At 32.5% G+C, this 20,863-nt stretch overlaps 2 protein-coding genes across 2 annotated transcripts; one reads left to right on the top strand and one right to left on the bottom strand.

Annotated features, from left to right (window-relative positions):
* Window positions 1–1,938: 1,938 nt before the first annotated feature.
* LOC109182382 (protein disulfide isomerase-like 2-2) lies at window positions 1,939–6,743 on the top strand. The gene is made up of 11 exons (XM_019332556.1): window positions 1,939–2,167; window positions 2,644–2,728; window positions 2,944–3,041; window positions 3,170–3,225; window positions 3,712–3,829; window positions 4,006–4,033; window positions 4,125–4,216; window positions 4,767–4,923; window positions 4,995–5,119; window positions 5,237–5,336; window positions 6,225–6,743. The coding sequence occupies exons 1-11, from the start codon at window positions 2,013–2,015 to the stop codon at window positions 6,288–6,290; spliced, it is 1,080 nt and encodes a 359-aa protein (XP_019188101.1). The 5' UTR covers window positions 1,939–2,012; the 3' UTR covers window positions 6,291–6,743.
* Window positions 6,744–17,461: 10,718 nt separating this feature from the next.
* LOC109180908 lies at window positions 17,462–18,944 on the bottom strand. Its single transcript, XM_019330623.1, has one exon. It carries the CDS (start codon window positions 18,884–18,886, stop codon window positions 17,720–17,722), a length of 1,167 nt encoding a protein of 388 aa, XP_019186168.1. The 5' UTR covers window positions 18,887–18,944; the 3' UTR covers window positions 17,462–17,719.
* Between the last annotated feature and the right edge of the window lie 1,919 nt (window positions 18,945–20,863).

The raw sequence follows: 20,863 nt of genomic DNA, 5'->3' as shown, positions 1-20,863 counted from the left end.
CACCCGCAGAAGAAGCAAGCAATCTATGTTATCTTTGGCGGGCCTGAGGGTAGAGACACCCCCACTGATAATAAGAAGTGGGTATGAAGCCTCTATGTAGGAGAGGTTGTGCGACCCCCGCATGAGAAGTAGCCAAGAAGAGAGTCCATTACCTTCACTGATGATGACCTTCCAAACGTCCCCCTCCCCCACCGAGACGGCAAGCTCAGTCACCTTCAAGGTGGAGGTTGACACGCCGCCTCATGTCAAGAAGTGGGAGTTTGAGTTTGTGGTGGTTAAGATTAATTGCGCCCACAACATTATTCTAGGTCGACCCGCCCTGGAAGACTTTTGGTACATAATTTTCATGGAGCACTTGTGTTTCAAATTCCCAACCTCGACCAGAGTTGGGATAGCCTGCGAAAACTAGAAGATAAGGCGAAGTTGCTATTTGAAAGCATGTTGCCAAATAGGCAATTGCAAATACAAAATTTTGAAGATTATTTTAAATTAGGGTTCACAATGCAAAGTAGACCTTGATCCATGATATAATTTGTTATTTTGCACTTACCTTCCCCTTTCTTTTGGACCTACCTTCATGGTATCAAGTCTAATATTCTTTTTTGGGCCTAAGCCCCATGTCTCTATCAATAACATTTTAAATACACCTTATTTTATAATAAAATATGAGAAATTGTAATTTGATTCGTAGAATGGTTGGAATAACAAAAATAATATAATAGTGTATGAAATATCAATGATGTCGTGTCAAAGTATATAATGTAACAATCAAAGAGTTATTTTCATTTTTTGTCACTTTCACATTTAATCATGAAGTATTATTTTTATCATTTTTAGTGCATAATTTTCATCTTTTACCCCTTTTAATCCTTCTGACCAAACTATTGATAGAAACTACAATTATCACATTTTCAAATTTCAACTCAAAATTATATCAACTTGAATATCTTGATGCTTTTAGGTATAAATGTATGATTTTGAACTATTAATGCTATACATTCTAATTGTTTTCTGCTAAAAATTTGGTTGAAAGTATCAAATGCAAAAAATAAAAATAAAAATGATGAGAGTCATGCACTAAATATGACCAATTTTTTTTTTTTTTTTTTTAATGAGTAGTGATTAGGAGCTTTTCTCATCATCTAAAAAGAATACTCGAAGACAAAATGAGGATGTAACTTTTTTTTTTTTTTTTTGGAGAACCAACGAAACAATTGTATTAAAAAAATTCCGAAATACAATCGGGAGGGCCATAAGCCACTCTCCTAGGACAGAGGATGAACCAGCCACCCGCGCAAGCGTATGAGCAATTCGGTTCGCTGACCTACAGACACGGTGAACATACATGTTCCCAATGCCATTAACAGTTGCACGACACTGCTTTACCACATTACCAACGTAAGAATAATCCGGCCTAACCGAATTAAAATTATTACATAAATTCAGACAATCCGTTTCAGCAATATAACTAAGAGCCAGCCGATCTTTTATCCATGCAAGTGCCTCTTTAATAGCTAAAGCTTTTGTCAGGTACGAATCATTGCCACACGACAACAGCCCACTACGCGCCGCCATGTAACTTAATAATTGTGTGACCAATAGTAGAAATAATTCAACAATCAAAATTTAAAAATTGTACCTAATATGATAAGTAAGAATTTGAAATATTTAAAAAAAAATTATACAGAATAAAAATTTACCACGTACACACCTCCAATAATAACGAGTTTCCTTCTTCACCCAAAGTTCCAAACAAACTCCAAACAGACCGATTGATATATGAATAATAATCCATATAAATTATGGGCAGCTGGATTTGCTTTTAGATTACGAAATACTTGAGTTGAACACGCCGAAAAAGCCAAACATATAATTCTCCGCTATATAATAATTAAATTAAATTAAATAAAATCGGGTGATTAAACCAACGTTGCGTATAAATATCAATCTCCGGAGTCTAGACTCTGGACTCGCTCCTCACTTCCCCCGCTTTCCTCAACAACTCTGAAAAAATGTCGATTCCACGGATCTCTACAGCTTTAGCAATCGCAGCGTTCTTCTTCTTCTCGGCAGCCTTCGCCGACGACGTCGTTGTTCTAACGCAGGACAACTTCGAGAAGGAAGTCGGCCAAGATCGTGGCGCTCTCGTCGAATTCTACGCCCCCTGGTAACTGTTTGTTTTTGCGATCAATTTGATGAACAGAGTTAGCGTTGTTGTAATGTTTGTCTGTTTGGTGCTTAGCCGTGTTGACTATGCGGTTTTTATCATTACTGTAGTTTTTCAGCTTGATATGTTTGATCTGATCTGAATAGCAATGGTTTTGAGGTCGCTTTTGTAATCTATGTAAATTGATTGTTAAGGAAAAAATCTACATAGGAGTACAATTTAGTATAGAAATGACTGAGTATTAGAAAATAATGATACATTAACGTAATTTTGAATCTATAGTTAAACCTACTATTGTTTAAATAACGTTCAGTAAGTTGATGCAAATGAAGATGACATCTAATACTATTATTGTTCATTATATAAAAGGAGGAGATTTGGTGGTAATGTGTTATGGAATAATTGTAAATTCTTCAAATGTGTTTCTCTATAGTAAAGCACACTCTCATTTTGTTGTGTTTGTGTGTTAATGACAGGTGTGGTCACTGTAAAAAGCTTGCTCCCGAGTATGAAAAGCTTGGTGCAAGTTTCAAGAAGGCAAAATCCGTTCTCATTGGAAAGGTTAGTTCTTTGGCATCCTTAATTTTCCATAACAGTTTAACAAGAAAAAAATTGTCTTTGTATGATTGCACTAGCTGTTGAAATTCCATAATATATTTTTTGCTTCTGCTATTATTTCAGCATGTAAAAATCAATACAATCAGTTCATGTATTTTTATTTCAGTGAGTACATAAATGTTCTAATTTATTATTGTCCCCAAATATGGTCATTGTAGGTGGACTGCGATGAACACAAGAGCCTTTGCAGCAAATATGGAGTTTCTGGGTACCCAACCATCCAATGGTTTCCTAAAGGGTCTTTGGATCCAAAAAAGTGTGTAATTTTACTTCTGAAAATTATTTACTTAAATGCGATTTTTTGGGTTATTTGAATGCTTTTTCTTACATGCTGGGAAATTTCAATCATGTTTTTCTGATGTAAGGAATCTAATATTTTCTCAGATATGAAGGTGCACGAACTGCAGAAGCCATTTCTGAGTATGTAAACAAAGAAGCAGGTAATAGTCTTTACCTATCCTGCAATTGAAATGAATGTTGATTCTCACTTGATTATTGAGGAAAACAAGCTACAAGAAGATAAAGAAACTTTTCTATGTTTTCAGATGTTATCTTTCAGTCTTTACATTTTGTATGAAGCCTGTATTTTCACCACTGAAATGTATAGAATAGAATAGTTGCTTCCTTTTAAGAAGATTTATTTTACGTCGAGTCTAATCCTTTATTCTATTGGGGTTGTTTTCACTCAACTTGTCAATGTGCCTTTGAAATTTTATATCATTCTAGTTAGGAACCATATTCATATTCTATATCACAAATGCCCTGCAGGACCTGTGATAGATGTCCATTTTCTCACACTTCTCCTTTAGTTGTGAAAATGGATTTGTTTTTCTCTTTTCATGCATAGCTGTCATATTCTTGATATAATAGTTTCCTAAGTAACAATATGAATTAACAGTACAAGACCACCATTTTTCTACATTCAGGAACCAATGTTAAGATTGCTGCAGTCCCCTCAAGTGTTGTGGTATTAACTTCAGAAAACTTTGATGAGATTGTCCTGAATGAGAAAAAGGATGTCTTAGTAGAGTTTTATGCACCATGGTGAGAATATTCAATTCTCTTTGCCCCACTGCCCCTCTCTCTATCTCTATCAACTATCAAATGTAAATTTCCTCAGACATCCAATTTCTATGTATTGACACCATGTATGGTTAAAACTTTTTTATGTTTTAGCTAAACCCCCTTCATACATCTGATTTATGCTTTACCTTTCACAGGTGTGGTCATTGCAAACACCTTGCCCCGGTAAGTGCATTAAAATCATTGTTTTTATGGCTAGTGCTGTAATAGCTACTACAATGTTTTAAAATAATTTTTTGCTGTTTTGTGTATGTAGGTTTATGAAAAGGTTGCAGCAGCATTTAAACTGGATGAAGATGTTGTTATTGCTAACTGTGATGCTGACAAGCACAAGGATATTGCAGAGAAGTAAGTTTTTTTTGGGTGTCTAGACTTGGAGGATATTAAGGGCATGTCCGATTGGGGGAAAATTCTCTAAAATTTTGGAAAAGATAGAAACAAAAATGGAAAAATGAGGATTTAAGTTGTTTCCATTCTACAAACTGCAAAAAGATTTTTTTTTTAAATTTAAAAAAAAAAAAAAAAAAAAACTTGTCCACTTTTAAAACAAGTTTTGGATGTTCTCCAAATTGGGGAAACATGACTGAACTGTAAGGCTTCCCCCATCCTTTATTTATTTATTTTTCAATTTTCAAATCTTCAACCTTTTGCCTGCTTTTTTTTCTTTCTTTCATTTGGAAAAATGGAAATGAAAAATTGAAAATGTTTCCCATTACTAAACAGGCCTGCTTTGCAATTATATTCAGCTACTGCCATTCTGTTCTGACTGTTCATTTATGTTATGAGAACCAAAAAATGTTTACCAACATTTCGTGTTCCCTTTAACAGTCTCTTGTACACATGCATGTGTACAGAAAACCCGAATTCTTTAAGCCAATTCTATTTTTCTTTGAAACAGATATGGTATAAATGGTTACCCCACATTGAAATTCTTCCCAAAGGGCAACAAGGCTGGTGAAGAGTATGAAGGTGGCCGAGACCTAGATGACTTTGTAAACTTCATCAATAAGAAGTGTGGCACTAGTCGTGATGCCAAAGGAAAACTTACTTCTAAGGTTAGTGACACATTTTCTACTCTGTTATAGTTATCATGATCCTTATTTGATTTTTCACTACTACGTTATAGGCTGGAATTCTTGAAGACCTAAGCAACTTAGCCAAGGAGTTTGTGAGTGTCACTGATGCTAAGAAGAAGGAAATATTTAGCAAATTGGAGGAGGAAGTTGTGAAGCTTTCTGGTCCCTCTGCAAGGTATACTTTATGCTTATCAATTACCTGAACTTACCAGGACTATTCCTCTATCACTGAAGTTGTAATGAGTTTTCTGGTTCTATTTTTCACATTATCCTTGCATGTTTGCATTTCCAGATATGGCAAGATCTACCTAAAAGTTGCCAAGAGCTGCATGGATAAAGGAGGTGATTATGCCAAAAATGAAAATCAACGATTAGAGCGTATGCTTTCAAAGGTATGTTACGTGCTGTTAACAGTTTCAATTTTCTTCCTCTTGAAGTCTGAAGCTTTCCAGCAGCAGTTACTTTTGGGGGAACAAACAACATACTGCTACCATTTTAATCAAATTACTTCTAAAGTGTGCTAAGTTTCCAATAACTTTGCCCAAATGTACTAACCCTTCTCATCTTTCTTCCCCCTAGCCAAATATTTGGCTAAATTCTTTAGAAATAAGATTGACTTGCTATAGTGTGTGTCTGTGTGTGTGTATATATATATATATATATATATATATATATATATATATATATATATATATATATATATATATATATATATATATATATATATATATATATGTATGTATATATGTATATATAATCATAATCACGTGCGAGCCAACCTTAACCTACGAACTTGTGAAGGATTGCACTGCAACTACTACATGATTGCATCGCTACGGCTCCCAGACATGCCTGGAGGACCTTGCGGTGCAATCATGTAGTAAGCGCAGTGCAATCCTTCAGAAGTTTGCAGGTTCGCACGTTAAGGTCAGTTCACAGCTAATTATGGACCTATATATATATATATATATATATATATATATATATATATATATATATATATATATACACACATATACATATAGAAAATTTTTCTTTTTGGTCCAAACTGAAGATGGCCATAGTATATTATTTCTGTAATTGTATAAAATACTTGTAAGACAAGGTAGCATGTTGAACAAGTACATGTAGGCTTAAGCATAACAATGCTCTTGACTATTATCATGATAATGTAATAACTACTTGTATTTTTTTTTTAAATCCGATTTATTTTCCAAATTGGAGATTTAAATATCTAAAACCAGTATCTCATATTTCCTTTGATCCCTGTGTTGATGCAGTCAATTAGCCCAGCAAAGGCTGATGAGTTTACTCTCAAGAGGAACATCCTATCTGCCTTTGCTTGAATCCCGTGACAGATTGTGCAGTGTAGCAACTTGTGGAGTCTGCAGTTTGGGTTCCCGAGTATCTTCCCAAGGTTCGAAATGTACCATCTTATCGCTTCTACATTTCTGCTGCACTTTTCTTACACAGTTTATGTCAAAGAGAGGAAGCTTTTGGCCTGCAGCAATAGCAATAATTAACACTTATTTTAGCCTGAATACTACCAGTTAGCAGGTTTTGATAGTGAAAAGGGTGTAGATTGTTACTGCACTTTCAATTGCTGATCAGGAGGGATAACCTGTCTCAAAGTCGCAATAGGCATTTGTAATAGTTTGTGGATTGAAAATTTGAGCATACATTTTGTTAGGTTAAATAATTTAACTATGGTCAAATTTAGCAAGGTTTGTGGAATGGATAATAGTCAAGTTTGACATAACTTGTTTTAAAGTAAATAACTTTCTTTTTAAGCTTATAAATAATCTATCAGCTTTGTAAATAGGGAAATTTTAAAATAAGATTTTAGAACGCTACTCTGGGTAGTGTTTTAAAAAAAAAATTCTTTTTTTTTTTTTAAGTACTAATAACCCTCTTATTTTACGAGAATGGTACACTTTGTTCCTTGTTAAAATATAATCTTTCTTCTCACATTCTTCACATAATAAATTTTCTCAAATTTTAGTTTTTTTTTTTTTTTCAAAAGAAATAACAATAATTTTTTATAGAGTAAAATATGTAAAATGTTTTTAAAACTTGTACTTTTTGCATATATATATATATATATATATATATATATATATATATATATATATATATATATATATATATATATATATATATATATATATATATATATATATACTAGTCATTTTAACATTCCACGTTATACATGAAAATTTTAAAAATAAATTGCTTAAATAATTTTTTTTTTCTAAAAGTTATTAATTTTGGTATAGGTATCTAATGTGATTTAATGTTTTATTTTGTTCTAGACCTACTACAAATTTATTATGTAATAATATGAAGAAAAAAATGAAGATAATGAAGGTGGAAATATGAGACCCGGGGCACTTGATAACAAATGCAAATGTGCCTTGCTATCTTTCCCCCAATTGCCCCACAAAACCCCAAGCCCCTCCCTCAATCATATGGTTTATATATATAGGGGAATAGGAGTTGCTTTGTATCCTGTACCTAGAAGGCTAGAACCACGTTTTCTTGTGACAAAAACCCCCGGCGCACTACACCATAACCTGGTAGATTTATAGAGGGATAAATCATGATTGACTCTATTAATAAGACTAGATTTTTGTTCACTACACACAAGGAGTCTCCTCATTTGAGAGGTTGTTCTGACTTTTGATACTGCTAGAACCACGTTTTCTTCTTCTCCTAAAAGATTGAATCACCAATCCTAAGGCCCCCTACACCCTCGCCCGATAGAGTATGTGAGAGACTTAGCAAATAGACTCTTTTACAATCAGTTAATGTTATCAACTATTTATACACTCTAATTAACACAATCAGCTAACAGCCATTTTACCAAACAGGGCCGATGTAAATCATGGTTAGTAAATAGGGTCAAATGCCGATGCGAGCAAGATATTTGTTCACTTTGAACATAATTTTTATAGCTGTTAAATTTTGAACTCTTCTTTCAAATACTGTCTACTAAATCAATGAATTTATTAAGTTGGTACACAAAAATCATGTTTTGTGTTGTATGACATTGTGGAGTGTGTCTATTCAACTTGAGTGTCTCACTAGTCACTATGTCCCTATTTCCTTGTATCGTCATGAGCCCCGTGGCCGTGAGAATGCGTAGGCGCTCCTCCACTCTGCCTAGCTGCCTAAACACTAAACCCTAAACCCAAACATCGACCCCCTAGACAATTAAGGACCTTATTACGAACCATCAATCACGTACCCCCCCATTACCCCATCATAATTCAATTAATCAAATAAATAATTTAGTGTAAATAAATTATAAATTAGTTTAAAATGACTAAAAATCATTGCAACATGATGAAGAAAAGCTTCTCTGCCAACTTAGATTGAAACCAATGAATTGGCCCCAAAAGACCAAAAAAAAAAAAAAAAAAAAAAAAATTAATAGATTAGTGTTAAAAAGGCAAACTTAATAAGAAAATTAGCTCAATAATCCAAAACTAATAAGCTCAATGGCTCGAGTAGGATAACCCAAAATTTAGTAGACTAGCTTGATCCATTTAAAATTATTCCTTATTTTGCCAGCAATGCAAAGTAAACTATACAAGGGGAGTCTGTAAGTATGCCTTATATTTAGTATTAATTTTTTTATTTTTTAAATAAAATTTTAATACTATATAATAAATTTATTACCAAATAAGTTATTGTTCATGAAAATAAATAATGAAAAATAAAAACTTATTATAAATGTTAGAATTTTAAATAAATATAATTAATTATATTAATATAAAAAATTTATTTATATATTTTATATAAATGTTCATAACTATTATTTATGTTTTTAAGTTGGAATTTGGAAGTTAAAAATTTGAATTGATTAAATGATATTTTAAGATTATATGTATTAATGTAAATATGCTAGTTTATTAAAATTAAAAATTTATGACATTACCTTGTAAAAGAAACCAACTCGATTACTCTAAAATTGATAAGTCAAATAGCTCAAACAAATTAGCCTGAATTCATAATAAACTTGATCCAATTGACATTCCTTAGACATGATTTCGTGTTATATATTTTGGAAAACAATTAGATGATCACATGGACATTCCATCACCACTCGAACAAAATTCAAATTCAAAAGACTAAAACCTAAATATTAGACCCCTAGTTTTGTTTGGGCTTCCATGGAGTGTTTCAAATGTCATGTGAACTCTTAGCGCTGCAACCACGATTAGACAAAGTGGTAGTTGCTTGCTTCACCATTCTTTTGGCATATTTTCTTGTTAGGATTGGAATGCCAACTTCTTCAATTTATCCTTGGATTTATTTTTCATCTTTTCGAACAAGAAAAAAGAATAAAAAAAAACCAAAAAAAGATAGTCAATTTATTTGGTAGTAACCTATAATAAGTTTAGGCAATTTATTTTTCAAATCCTCCGTTTCACCTTCATCCCATCTCTTTTTGATATGATATGGAAGGCATATTGTGTGTGTATGTGTATGTGTGTGTGAAGCCGATCAAATCCGTCGAATTTCTACATATGTAAAACTGAGATTGATTCTTATTTCTCTCCTATGAAAGTATTCTCACATTATATATATATATATATATATATATATATATATATATATATATATATATATATATGTTTCAAGGTCCGTCCTTGTATATATAGGTTTGGACATATTTAGCTAAGCAGGCTTTTAAATAGGTTAAGTTGACATTTTTACTAAATAGGTAATGCTATAAACTCTTATGTAGGGGTGTGACCTATTTCCATTCCTACATGACTACAGATGTGGATGTTGATAGAATTTTCCAAATTCACACTCACCCCTAATATTTATATATAATTCTGAAAAAAAAAAAAAAAAAAAAGGATTGAAGAGCAATAATAGAGATAGGGATTGCTCCCATATGGTAGCTACAGATCTTTTGCAGGCTAAAAGTTGAGCAAAGTGCGGAAACATAAAGTTAAAGAAAGAATACTAAAAATATTGTATACCATAGCTTGTTTCTTCACCACGCTACTACTATACACTACTCTCTACAGCTTCATCTTTGTTCAATCATGTCAAAATTTATTTCCACTCACATCTGCACTATATGTCCTGTAAATTTTTGTTTAATAATTTGCTGTCCAATCAAGAGATTGTGATTTCGCAACCAATTTATCACAACACGTCACGTTAAATACAAATTTTATTATTAGGTTATCTTCATCCCAGAAAGAACACCACTTGCAAAATGATATGTAAGATGATGTGGACTTTTTCTTTTTATTTTGTTTTAATTTTTTATCCTACGTGGCTTGAAAGCTTGCTAAAACAGCAAAAGGCTGCCAAGCATGGTAACCTTTTGACTTTTTTTTTTTTAATTACTTTTTGTTATTTTAATATTATTTTATTATTGTATTTATAATATCTACAATTTTAATAAGAGTCAATAATGTTAGGCCCTTAACTGGAACAAAAAAATGTCGGTCATATTGTTTCTTAAAATGAATAGTTCATATTATAGTATTGTTTCTTAAAATGAATGGCTCATATTATTTTTATTTTAATACTTTTTATTGATTTTCCTTATTTACCTCTATTATATTATCTACAATTTTAATAAGCGTCAATAATGTTAGGCCCTTAACTGGAACAAAAAAATGTCGGTCATATTGTTTCTTAAAATGAATAGTTCATATTATAGTATCGTTTCTTAAAATGAATGGCTCATATTATTTTTATTTTAATACTTTTTATTGATTTTCTTTATTTACCTCTATTATATTATTTTTTTCCCTTAAATAACCTAAATTCCGTTAACATAAAACTTTAGTAACGGAATATTCCGTTAAGTATTTATTATTTTAACTTACACATTAATTTCTATAAAAAAAAATCTTAGTTTCGAACCACATCCCAATTAGAGTTGACATAATTGTTAAACATATACTACGAATATGTTAAAATATATTTAAAATATATATAATATAAAATTTAACATAAACTTTGTTCAAATAATTAGTCTGACTAAATACATAACATTCAAAGTTAAGCATCAAAGATTATAAATCAAGAACTTTAAAAATCATTTGATCAGAAAAAAATTTAATATTCTTTTGATTATTTAGATCAGAAAAAAAACTTAATATTTCAATTATACTTTTGCATTAATATTTTTTGTATGTATTTTTTTAAAAAAAAAAATCAATGATTGCATTATTGTTGATGAAAAGTATATACGCCACTTTATTACTCTTATTAAACTAAATAAAGTAGTAGCTACAACAAAAAAATAATACATATGCATTTAATTAATTTAGAATTAGATGTCTATAATGTCTTTATTTTAAAAAAAAAAATTATTCATTATAAAAAATTTAAAAATATATATAATTTCATTAGTTATATTATCTTTATTTTCTACAATTCAAAGATTCATTACCTTCAAATTTATCAATTTAGTATATTCACTGCATTGTCCATTGTCTTCTTTTTACATTATCTTGTAATTGAATATCAAAGTTATAATACAAAATACATTATATATATTTATTTACCAATTAATTATTTTATACAAATATAATAAATATTAATATTTTGTTCAATACTTTCACATGATAACCTACGACACACATCTCACAATGCATGAAACATGTAGGAAAAAATTACCACTACCAAATATCGACTAGAAAATTCAATAAATATTATCTTGCATTTATATATTTTGAATTACCGATTTAAATAAACAAATTCAATATTTATTTACATATGCATGAACATCTCCGATATAATATTGCATTTATATACTTTGAAATACTTATTTAAAAATAATCATTGGGCATTATCTCATTCGCGCAAAGCGCGTAAAAAACTAGTAATATAATATAATATGAAAATGAGAGAGTATTGTAGGGATGTAGAGAAAATAGTTGTAAAATATAAATTTAATGATGTGGGAGTAGGACTCATTTTTGAAAGTGAGAGAGTATTGTAGGTAGGGGTGGAAATAGGCCGAGCTAAGCCGAGCTTTAGAAAATTAAGTCTGGACCAGTTACGAAAATCTAGGGCCTACGCTTGAGCCTGTATGTAGGCTTTTTGTTAGGCTCAAGCCTAAGTCTACAATTAGCCTGGCTTGACCTGAAGCCTTTTTAAAAGTCTTTTTAATACGTAGGCATTAAAAAGACTTCAAAGTAAGTTCTACTTTGAGCCTATTTAAAATCTATATATTAAGTCTTTTTTAAAAATCTTTAATAATTATTTCTGAATAATTTAAGAAATATACCTAGCTAATACAAAATTAATAGTACTACATAAGTATATTGCCACAATGCAAACATAATAGTATTAAAACATATACTCCGTATAAAATAAAATAAAACAAGTCACAACTTCAACATGCTTGTTAACTTCTTTTTTTTTTTTTTTGAATGCACATGTTTGTTAACTTGTTTAGGAATGAATTCAATTGTATTATTGATTGTCATCCTATATAATCTCATAAATAGTTAACAATCACCTCACATAATTAAGTCATGACTAGGGGTGATCATAATTACCGAAAAACCGACAAAATCGATAACCGATAACCGATAACCGAACCGACTGATAATTTCGGTTATCGGTTATAAGACTAACAAAAAAAAAAATCAATTATTCGACTATTCAGTTATTTATCATAAAGGTATAATAACCGCAGCCACCGAATAACCAATACTATTATTATTATTATTATTATTATTTTATATATATATATATATATATATATATATATATATATATATATATATATATATATATATATATATATATAATTTCATTATTTGTAATATTATTTTTGGATGCTCGGTTATTCGGTTACCAAAATAACCGACCGAAACCGACATAATGGGTTTTGGTTGATTAAAAGTGTATGTTCGGTCGGTTTCGGTCAGTTATGGAAATTTAAAAAATGTCATCGGTTATTGACCGTAACCGACCGATGCTCACTCCGAGTCGTGACACTTCATTAAATATTTAATAGTAAGAACAATTAAACAATAAGAACACTTATAATAGGATTAACAACAATGTTTATAGTTGAATCAGAATTTAGAATGCGATTTTGGAGGTGGAGGGTTAAAGTTTGATAATTATATATACTTGGAATTATATTGTAAATATAAAAATATATTAGGTATAAAATAGAATATATACTAACTTAATATTACAAATAAATTATATATATGTGTGTAAATAGACTAGGCATGTAGGTCTGAAGGCCAAGCTTTGTATAAATAGGTCTGACCTGTTTAGTTTAATAGGCTTCATAATGGGCCCAAGCCAAACTTTTTTACTAAACAAGCCAGGCCTATGTAGGCCTTAAATATGCTGGGCCTTAGGCCCCTACGAAGGGATATGGCCTATTCTCACGGCAAATTATTGTGTGGACGTGGACCATAACAAAAATACATTTTTAATATACTAAATGTACATTATTTTTATACTGAATGTACATTATACAATATAATGTACACTCAAAACAAAAATAATGCACATTCCCTGAATAAAATGTACATTATTTTTGTACTGAATATACATTATTTTTGTACTGAATGTACATTATTTTACAGTAGACAAAATATGGTCCACACAACTTGTGTAGACCATGGTCCACACAATAATGATTGTATTCTCACCCCTAATTGCAGGGATAAGGATCAATTGTTATACCGTGCACCACAGCGCACATAGCACTGTGCGCCCCACGCCTCTCAAAACGACGTCGTTTTGTTAAGTTGTTAAAAAAAATCCTCTGTTTTGAATGCACATAAACTCATAACAGAATACACATAATCTAACTTCATACGTAATACACAAACTCCAACATAATACACATAAACTACAACATAATACACATAAACTCATAACATAATACACATAAACTCTACACATAAACTCTTAACAGAATACACATAAACTCTTAACAGAATACACATAAACTCTTAACTGAATACACATAAACTCATAACACAATACACATAAACTTTTAACTAAATACACATAATGAAGTTTGGTCTGTTCGGACGAACGGAGTGACGTCAGCAAGAAACACGCGCGTTTTGTGTCTGAGCGCACATTGCTATATGCATCGTGGTGCACGATATAAATTACCGATAAGAATAGCCTTAAGAGTATATATCATTTTATAGTACGACTGACTTTTATTATTAGAGTATATCATTTTATAGTACAACTTGAGTCTAGGTTAGGATAAATGTGACTCACTTTGTTTCTAGCTCAAATTTTTGTAGTGCATTAATTGATTCAATATTAGTAATTAGAGTTTATATAAGAAATTAAATTAAATATCATATTAAACAAAACAAAAAAAACAGAAATTTAAATTGTAAAACATACATAGAAAAGTAAAAGAGCAAATACCAATTTTGGTCCCACGAGTATAACCAAAATGACAGTTTTAGTCCACATGTTTAATTCCTACCGATTTTCATCCACGACTATTGTTTCAGTACCTATTTTCATCCACGACTATTATTTTAGTGCCAAAATTCATCACGCCAGTCACTTATTCGTTTAAGACATGACGAAATCAAAAAATTTTAAGGGTATTTCATCCTTTTCAACTTAAGATCTCAAATAGAACATGAATAATGAGATTTAAGCCCTAAGATTGATCTCAATTTGCAGTTCTCCCCTTCATCCAACCTTAATTTGAGGAAGAAAACTGTGAATTAGGATCGATCTTAGGGCTTAAATTCCTTTATTCATGCTCAAATTGAGATCTTAATTTGAAAATGAAGAAAATACCCTTAATAATTTCATATTTCGGCATACCTGAAACGTATGGGTGACCAATGTGATGAATTTTGGTACTAAAACAATAATCGTGGATGAAAATTGGTACTAAAACAATAGTCGTGGATGAAAATTGGTAAAAATTAAACTTGTGGACTAAAACTGTCATTTTGCTAATACTCATGGGACCAAAATTGGTATTTGCTCAAAAGTAAAATGCCAATGACCTTGTTGTCAAGTGACATGAAGTAACTCTTCTAAATGAAAGGTCACAACTTCGAGTCTCAATGGAGACAATATTGACTCTTTGTGCCTCAACAAGTATTCAGAAATTAAAATTGGCATACTCCGTACAACTTATGTATTCAGAAATTATATTAAAATTTTTATTATACACCCAAAAAAATTCAAAAGTTAAAATTATAATAAAATATGTAATGCTTTAGGAAAGAAGCTGTGAGAGAGAGAGAGATTGAGCGTTGGTATAAGGACAGTTTTTAAAAACACTTCATTACTACTTGGAACTAAAAAATGGACAAGGTTTTAAATTTGAAGGCAGTTTGGTAAGCTAAATTTATGGAGTAAAAATAGAAGGTTTGGTTTTCCATTAATTGCAACATGGACTACACACTTGAGCTAGTAAGTAGCTGGACCAAGGTCCCCACTTGTACTTAGTTGCACAAATACCTTGTGAACATTTAAATACTACCTAGGACAATATATACTCCGTATATATTTTATTAAATTTAAATTATTATTACACACACACACACACATACATACATACATGTGAGAGTTTAATTTCCCCAAGATCATATAAGTGATTAGACCACAAAATACATGGCCAAACATAAATTCGTTATTTTATAGATCAAAGTACCTGCTAGGTCCCTGTACTATAACATTGTGTTCATCGATATCCCTGTACTGTAACATTTTATTCATTGTCCTTGTACTTTAATTTTGTCATGTCAGATTAAAGACAAAACTTAACACCGCTTATTTTTCGGTTAAGTTACGTGACGTTTAATTTGCTATGTTAGATTTTGTGACATGGTATTGCCATGTCAAGTTTTGTAATGTGGCGTATTATATTCGGACAAAAAATGGTAAAGATTTGAACCCTAGATTCTTGCCTAAAGATTAAGCTCTTCTCCACCAAACTACACTTTAACCCCTTATACTAAACGAACTCTCACTAATATTTCATTCATCTCATTTTATATGTCTGATTCAATTAACAAAATTTGACTAAAATTATTTATAATTTAATTTTTATAGTATTTATTAGTTTAGTTTTAGTACATAAAATTTATATATTTAGAAACTATATCAAAATTATAATTAAACAAAGAAAAATTCTTAAATTTAAAAATTATAAATGTGGGTATATAAATGTGAGCAACCTAACACACACACACACACACCGTATATATTAAAGAAACTAACCAAAAAAAAAAAATTAATTAACAAATAAATACCTCTTTATCTCATTTTATTTGTCCTATTTACTATTTTTATGGTTCAAATTAACTCTTTTTGCTTTGTTTTTTTTTTTTTTTTAGTATTTTCGTACTTTTTTTTTGAAACAGGGTATTTTCGTACTTAGTTTTATTTATTTATTTTTTTGTTTAATAGTAATTTTAGTGTTGTTTCTAAATATATAAATTTTGTAATAAATTAATAATAACCGAATCAGACACATAAAATGGAAGAGATAGTACTACATATGATTGGTAAAATGCAGCATAGGAATATAAGAATTGAAAGTAAAGGATAAAATATAAAAAGTGAGGCAATAGAGTAAAAGTCCTTTATTATGTCAACATCTGATTCATGACAAGTGAAGTGAGGTAACTATGCCTTTCATCAACATCTATCTGCCTTGTTCATATTCAAAGGTGTGCAAACTAATGAAGAGAATCAGACAAAACCAAAACAGATCCCCTCTTAAATCTCTCTTTCAACCCAAACCCTATAAAGCCCCCCACTACACCAACCATCTATTCCATTCCATTCCATTTTCTCAAACCCATCTCTAACAACAATCAAATCAAATCATGAAATATGAGCAAGCAATTGCTTCAACCCTACACTCCACCCCCTAAGGACACCCACCCCCTAGGATGGATATGTACAGCCAAGAACAGCTAGAGGCTCTGATGATATTGTTGGCAAAGGGACAGACCCCTTTGCCATTGTGGGTCTATATATGGAAGACCTCTCTCCTACAACCCAACAAAACCATGTGGGGATCAAATCATTGGTCCAACAAAATCCAATCTTGCTACTATTCATCATCCCATTATTCACCCCCTTTCCCAAAATTTCTCACTTTCTCAAACTCCACCCTCTAAAGTGAGTGAATATAATGTTTCTACCCACTTTTTGAGTTAATTAAGGATTAAAAAAACAAAAAGCTTGAAAAGTGAATAGAAAATTACAATCTAGATATGCAACTCTTGATTTACAACACATAAATCTGATCTATTCATGGGATTTGGTTAAAATCTTATGGGACCAACATTTGAGAGGTTACCAAACTGAATAGGTGATGTGATAATGATAGAAGAAGAATATGACTTCTCTCTTCTCTGGCTATTCACTATTGATGTCATCACATCTGCTTTTGCAAATTAAAAGCAAAAATCTTGGTTCTTTGTGGTCCAGATTAAGATCTCATCTACTCAAAAATAATCATTGTTTCTTGTATGTGTTTGGAGAGAGAGAGAGATGAGGTAATAAGGATTCAAGAAATTTCATAGATTTCCATGAATGGCTACACAAGTACTAAACCAAATCCATGATTAAGCAGATGGATCGAAAACTTCTCTTTCCAATCTAAAGAGAAGTTCCCATCAGTTGGTACATCTTAAAATAGACATCACAATCACTGGAAAACATTACCAAAAGCAAGAAAAATGAAATAAAGGAAGGTGAAAAATCTCTCTATACATTAATAGTGGTAATCTTTTAGATTTACTTTACAAGTTTACCTTGAAGAGACGGGGTTCAATGCTCTAGCGAGACCGTTCATGGCTCCATAACTCTTTGAGCTAAACCCCAAGCAACCCAGCAAGCCTTGCCGGTACGGCAAGAATGTCTTCTTCCTCATCTCCTCCGCCTGCGCCCGATTCGCCGTGTAATGCAGCTCGTGAGGCGACGGCGGCACCCTCCTTTTCCCGGTGGCGGCTGAGTTTCCGTTCACCGGTTTCTTCCTCGCCTCTTTCGCAGGTTTTGGTTTCTTCACATCTGAAGCGACGGTGCTGGTCGCCGGCGCATCCGCGGCGGCGGCGGCGCTGGGTGGAGGAGTTTTAATGGCTCCTCCCATTTTCTTCTCCTTCACTGGAGAAAACGATAAAGCTCCCCAGAACTTGTGGGGATTGTTCCTGCCTTCGCTCTTGCTTCTGTAGAGAAACTCCTTTAAGAACACCCATCTCTTGGAGCTCCTCCCGACAGAAGAGGACCGCGAAGAGGATCCGGAATTGCACGGCGTCGTTTCATTGGCCTCATCTTCGTGCTTAACTTCCCCCTCATTACATTTCTCTTTCTTCTCATTGCTAGGTTTCCGTTCTCCATTGTCCTCGAAATCCTCGTCCCACTGGAACGAACCGGTTCGGAGCGGCGACATGGATCGGGTCCTCCGGCGCAAAGATCTATCGCGGAACTTCAAATCCCTCCCCCTACACGCCTGTTCCTCGCCGCCATCCATATCCACCTCCTCCGATTCGTCGAGATCAAGCAGCGGCGCCAGGACTTGCGGGCGCTGGAGATGCGTGGAAAGCTTCATCGGCCGGATCTGGCCGTTGAAGAACAACTCGTCGGCGGAGCTCATAGATCCAGCGCAGGCATCTCCCTCGCCGGCCAACCTGGAAGAGAAGTCGAATTCAAAGGAGGAATTCGCCGCCGCCGCCGCCTCAGAGTGAACAGAAGCGCTGGAAATGAGACTAGAGGTGGAAAGCACGAAGTGCATGGGACTAGCGGGAGCACTGTAGTAAAATCCACAGTGAGGTTGGCCGCGGCCCGGGCTGGAGGGGGCGCTAACATACGGAGTGGAGCAACTGCTGTCGATGTCGTCGGAAAACATGGCTGTTTCATGGCTCATCGCCGCCGCCGCCGACGCGGCGGAGAAGGCGGTTGGAGTTTCCGGCTCTTCCATTATTTTCTGTGAAAGCTGTGGGATGATATGAAGTAATTATGGGTTGTGATGCGTGCAAAAATAGAGGCTTCGGGGGATTGTTGAGAGGACGCTCATATTACATAAATACCCTTCACTCCCCTATTAATATCGATATTGCCACTCATAACTCATATCTTTTCGGTAGGGTTTTGAAATGTTAGTCAAAGAAGAAAATGTAGTAAAAGAGTTTAAGGATAATAATGATGTGACACTGTAGTTTACTCAATTTTTAATCCAGTCAACCAAAAATCTGAGGATTCATTTCATTATACTATTAAATTTTGTATTATCTAAATTGTTTTATTAGTTTTTTTGAGTGACGAGAAAAACTCACAATTAATATTTAGATAAATTTCGTTTCGTAATCTTAGCCGTTAATTTAATATAGGTTGTTCATAATTTACTTATCAAACCAATGAAGTCAATAGGCCACTGCTCTTATTGAAAGTCAAACTTGTAACCTTATAATTAATAAGTTAACAATCTGACTAACTTGTCTAAGGTTACAGCTAAACTTTTAATAATATTAGAAAGGTTATAGTATCGACTAATATTATATTTCATTATATAAACTACATATTAGCCATATTTGTCCCAACATGTAATTTCTTTTCATCTCTTGTTAATTTTTTAATTGAATTTGAAACTACATATTAATCGTATTTATGAAATGGTGGAATAACAAAATTTTAAAATGACTAATTGTGGCAAAAGAATGAAAGTTAAGGATGTAATGTAACAAAACTAAAAAAGTATGATTAAATGTGATAATGACACAATAGTCTATGACTAAAAATGAAATTTGCTTAAAAAATTATTAAGAAACATATAAAAACAGAGCTATCAATTAAAGTCATCAACAAAACAAGTTTTTAAGTGTGAAGTAATACATAAAGCAATCAAATGTTTCATATCGGGTTTGGGAGCTATTATACAATAGCAAAATTTATCCAATATACACTCTTAAATAATAATGGTAAAGTTATCGCGTCCCAAAAAAATAATAAAATAAAAACATATCGAGGTTACTAAGGATGATCATTCTTCATCTCCTTTGTACCTTCTTTATTTGTTATCCACATTCATTTTATTTTCATCATCAGAATTACTCTCTTATTTTCCTTTATTAATTTTCTTATTTCTCATTTAATTAGTTTCTTCTTTTTCTCTGTAACAATTCTCAGTATGAGTTAATCAACGAGTAATAATAATAATTTTACAACTCATACCTACAAAAAAAATGCATAAAAAATCCTTTTTGAGTATTGTCAATCAATTCAACCTATCCATGCTCCTTTATCAAGTGCTTTACTTAGTTAATTCTATACTCATTTAGATTTTTCACTTTGTATGTCCATATACTTGGTACACAAGCTGGAGAAAAGTAAGGAATGTTTGGTTTGGTTAAAATTTTGGAATCTGAATTGTAAATAGAATTGAACATTAAGTAATTGAGATTGATTTTAGTAAAAAGAATATAGTCTCTTTATTTGATGGTAAATATGAATTAGAATTGATGGTTTTATTGGGACCGGGTCCACCATAAACCGGGTACAAAAATATAGAACGAGAGTAGGAAAGTAATGACTTTATTACTCGGGGCGCTAGGCCCAAAATAGTACATATAAGCCCGAGGTACAGGTCCATAATGGCGGCCCAAATACAAAGAACGCGACTCAAGGAATGGGCGCACTATAGCTAGATATGTTACTGAGAGGAATCGAACCCAGGTGGCTGGGTTGAAAGTATAGATCAGAGACCACTAGACTAGGGTGTCTATTGTGTCTGAGTTGCCCTTAGCCAAAGATCCAGGGCCCCTATTTATAGTAGGCCCCCCCTTCTCCTTTGGCTGTCCACGTGTTCCACTACTCAGACGTCACTCCCTCGTTTATCGCACAGTAGTCTGCACGCTCGCCACGAACCGATGCACCCACCTTCTTCTCCCGCGCACCGCCC

This window comes from Ipomoea nil, unplaced genomic scaffold, assembly GCF_001879475.1.
Source record: "Ipomoea nil cultivar Tokyo-kokei standard unplaced genomic scaffold, Asagao_1.1 scaffold1043, whole genome shotgun sequence".
Taxonomy (NCBI): domain Eukaryota; kingdom Viridiplantae; phylum Streptophyta; class Magnoliopsida; order Solanales; family Convolvulaceae; genus Ipomoea; species Ipomoea nil.
This window is presented reverse-complemented; position numbering and strand designations above follow the sequence as displayed.